At 32.3% G+C, this 4,264-nt stretch overlaps 1 protein-coding gene across 1 annotated transcript in view; it reads right to left on the bottom strand.

Moving 5' to 3' along the window:
• LOC107715092 (SCL-interrupting locus protein homolog) overlaps positions 1–1,687 on the bottom strand; it is a 15,306-nt gene extending 13,619 nt beyond the window's left edge. Inside the window, exons 1-3 of the mRNA XM_016521141.1 lie at positions 1,387–1,687; positions 1,061–1,147; positions 856–963 (exon numbers count right to left, since the gene is read on the bottom strand). Coding sequence (XP_016376627.1) covers positions 856–963; positions 1,061–1,146 — 194 coding nt within the window. The 5' untranslated portion in view covers position 1,147; positions 1,387–1,687. The remainder of the gene's footprint in view (positions 1–855; positions 964–1,060; positions 1,148–1,386) is intronic.
• Positions 1,688–4,264: the final 2,577 nt, after the last annotated feature.

Below are 4,264 nucleotides of genomic sequence, written 5' to 3'. Positions count from 1 at the left end.
CTATTTAAACTTTATGTAAGTTATTTGTTATTTTATATTAGGCATAGCTTGCCCTATAGCATGGTGTATTTTTATTTGTTTTGTTAATAAAAGTTCTATGTTTTATATATAGGCTAAAGTGAGTTGACGTTGTATTTTGTTGTTGCATTCAAGCAATTGACGCCGAACTGCCGCTAATTCAAGGAAAAGAGGGAAAATTCAAATGAACTAAAAACGAACAATTGCTTTACGCCGAATTGCCGCTATTTCAAAGTGAAAGTAAAATGCGCACGCCGCTTTTACAAGCTATTTAAAAGCGAAGGAAAGCGAGGAAAAGAGGGAACGCCCGCGTCCCCGTGATACCGGTATTATCGGTGTTGTCACACGTCGATTAACCGGTGGGAAAATTTCCTCACCGTCACAACCCTAAAAACTTACCAAAAAAAAAGGGGGAAAAAATTTGAAATGTTGCCTCCACAACTAGTTGAAATAAAATTCCAAGTTGAAGTACTAAAATGACTTCAAAGACTAAAACTGATAAGGTAAAATTTTATTACAGCTAATAAAATAAAAAATAAAAAAATCATATATAACACACGTTTAAGTTACTAAAACTACAACTCAAAAAATAAATAGGCCGAATTCAAGCTAAATAGAAATATAAACATTAAAAATAAACATGACAAATGCACATGATTACTAAAACTAAAATGAAAACTGAAAATATAAAAGTTATTAATGGTAAACTAATAATACTATAATAAGGTGGGTTGCCAGACTTTAAAAGTTATTTTCCCCTCCGTTGATAGTGACATTCAATTTTATGAAAAATATGGTTCATCCAAAAATATAGGCCTAAATGACAAAAAGATTTACCTGTAATATGAGAAATGCAGACTGACAACATCACCACTGGGAGTTGGATCCCACAGAGAGACTTTAGATTTTGGGAATGTCAGTGGAGTAAGGACATTGTCCGATGACCTTAAAAACGTGAAAAAATATTACTTTCATTGAACAGCAACAAGAAAGTTTTAAAATAGATGTACAGTACAGTTTTAAAATCATGTACAGTAGTTACCTGAGGTTTTGAAGGGTTTCTGCTCTAACACTGTTCTCCAAGATGTGGGCTGGCATCCCTTTAAAATCCACTTGTACACGATTCATCCTGTGGAAATAATATATTTTTTAATAAACTAAAGCTGAAATGAATCTGCTCTGGCACTGAATGCATTTGCATTTTCAAAACATCTCAGACACTCAGATATGATGTTTTGGAAAGTTTGGCAGATTTGGTGACTTAGCTTACATGCTAACATGGCAATACTACTAAAACACTTAAAAACATTTAACATACAGTTCAGAGCTTCTTATAACTGATGTAAGATATATAATATCGTAAGTTACCTTTAGGCTGTTTGAACGCTTCACTCATGCCTTCGTCGTGTTTTTAATCGAAACACTGCAGGTCCAGCTGGGCGTGAGCGTGAATACGGACCACAAATGTGTTAAAACCGTCCTTCCAGCCCTTCGAGCGGCATTAACCGCGCCAAGCCGCGTGTAACGACCCGTGAGTTAATAATTGAACTCGTTTAACGTGCCAGAAAACGGAGAAATACCAGTTGTTGTCAATAAACAATGAAACCCAAGACGAGCGCATTCTTCTTCTTCTTCTTCTTCTGTTTAATGGCGGTTGGCAAACCAGCTTAAGGTGCATTTCCGCCACCTACTGGGATGGAGTGTGAGGCCTCGATAAATTATTCTAATCAAATCTGTATCTCTCAAATATTTTAGAAGAAAATCATAAACCCTTAACTGTTTCTGTGCATCCTTAAATATTTTCTTAACTGAAATGTCATTGATTTCCATATCTCTTAGTTTTTCAACAAGCTGCTTTCTTTGTCTATTATATGCCTCACATGTTCAACTGTTTCTGTTATTCCACAGTAATTGCAGCAATCTGACTCACTTTTTCCTATATGCAATGAATAATTCTGGTTATAACAGTATCTTCTCTTCTGTTTCCTTTCTTTCAATCGACGAACGCATCCAGCAAACGCAACAACTCAAAAATAAATTGTGGCGCTGTAGCGGCTCAGCCAATAGGAAGCCGCTTGCGAAGGACGCTCGACCAATCAGAAGCGAGGAACCGGACCCGCTGGCTCGCGGAGTGTTTTTGAATGGCTAGAATAGATGCACATAAGTTTTTCAGCCTGGTTCTCATAGGAGAACCTGGAGATTTGGTTTGGTCCTCACACTGCAAATAGTTATCTTCCCACATAGTGATGTAGATATGTGGGGGCGTGTTAGAATGAGCCGTTTTAGGTAGGTGTGGCTGACTCTTAACTTTTATAAAGAATATCTCTTTGGATTTGAGACTTTAGTCTCTGCAACTTTACAGACCTTCTTTATTTACCAAGAGCTTGTAACACTCCAAAGAGAAAGGAAAAATTTAAATCGCATCATATGACCCCTTTAAAGATGAATTTTCATCATTTTCAAATGTAAAATCAGCAGGCTTTTATTTTGGCGGGTTGCCGGCAAGTAAGTATATGCGCTTGCCGGCTGAAGAGCATCAGTGAATGAAATGTCACAGCTTTGTATTGTGCTTTGAAAACAGCAGCGGATAGCCTAGATTTATTTATCTATTCAGTTTGAATAGAAATCTTATACAGTATTACAGTTTGTCGATCTAATATGGGCGCATTAACAGCTGTCAACCATGTCGGTAGGCAAATGCGCTGTCGGAACTTATTCACACAGCGCATTTTTTATTTTGGTCGCGCATGCGCACCTGCGTACCACTTATGTGCACCACTGAGAATATAGCTTGGATTCAGTTTTTTGAGACTGTTTCTCATTGCAAACAGTAGAATGTCAATAGTATGTTTGTGAACAGCTTTGAATACCTTTAATAAAATGTTATTCTGATTTCATGGATTAACATGAACAGATAATATTAAAATATATAATAAAATACTCTGCACACAAAATTGCAAATTTGTTGCATGAAAAATGAAGCAATTTGCTGATATTCTGAAGATGTTGCTGATACTTACTGTTCTGAACTGTTCTAGTTTCGTTGGAAAGGGAAGATCAATGTATTCAGTTTAATTCTAGATTTTTTTAAACTATAGGCCAAAATGTAAATTATTAGTTTAGTGACAGGTGTTAAAAGCTTCCCAGGTTACTACGCACTCATAATTATTTGATACGTTTTTTTAAACAAATGTACGTTTTTTTTTATTTTTAAAGTTTCTCCAAATTTTGTTCTATTTAAAACATTATTTCAATCTTTAAATCCACTTAAAAATTAGGAGTGCTGTGAAACTCTCTAAATGACCTGCAATATTATTGATTAGTTAATTATAATTAAGTTATAATTTGCTTTTATATATTATTATATATATTATATTATTTGTTGTTTGTAAGTTATTATTAATACTATTACATACGGCCTTATAAATTGTCATGGAATAGATTGTATATTAAATAGTGCACAACACATTAAAATAAAATAAAAATTATTATGTACATCATTACATTATATTATCAATATTATTTCAGTATAGTAGTATTTAATTATTTATTAACTGTTATATTTTTAGTTTTCAATTGAATTCCAGTTAGTTCAAATTATTTAGTTATGTGATTTTGTTCTTATTTTTTTTTTAAATATGCATATTTAACGTTAATGTATTTTTTATTTCAAATTTAATTTTAGTACTCCAGCTTAAACTTATTTTATTTTAGTTAGTTTCCAAGAAAACATTTTCTTTCTTTATTGTTTTTTCATAACTTAGGATATTACTTGCTTTTATATATTATTTATTATATGTAAGATGATGATGATGATGATAATAATAATAGTAAAGTCAAGTCGAGTCACCATTATTTATATAACGCTTTTTACAATGCAAATTGTGTCAAAGCAGCTTTAAATGTATTAACGGGGAAATAATGCATCGAAGTAGTGTTATTCTTTCTCCTCTGGCCAGACAAAACCAGCAGTTTAAATCTAGGCTGCAGCTCAGATAATTAAAACCAGCAGTTTAAATCTAGGCTGCAGCAGAGTCAGATAATTATAACAACAACAACAACTATTATTATTATTATTATTATTATTATTAGTATTAGTATTATTAATGATAATTATTGTAATGATTAATGATTAATTATTATTATTATTAACAACAACAACAACAACAATAATAATAAGAAGATATTGTATTATTAAATAATATATTATTATTATTAATAATAATAATAATAATTATTATTATTA

The sequence above is a fragment of the Sinocyclocheilus rhinocerous genome, unplaced genomic scaffold, assembly GCF_001515625.1.
Source record: "Sinocyclocheilus rhinocerous isolate Xijiao unplaced genomic scaffold, SAMN03320098_v1.1 scaffold509, whole genome shotgun sequence".
Classification (NCBI taxonomy): domain Eukaryota; kingdom Metazoa; phylum Chordata; class Actinopteri; order Cypriniformes; family Cyprinidae; genus Sinocyclocheilus; species Sinocyclocheilus rhinocerous.
The sequence above is the reverse complement of the archived record's forward strand: the minus strand, read 5'-3'. Positions and strand labels throughout refer to the sequence as shown.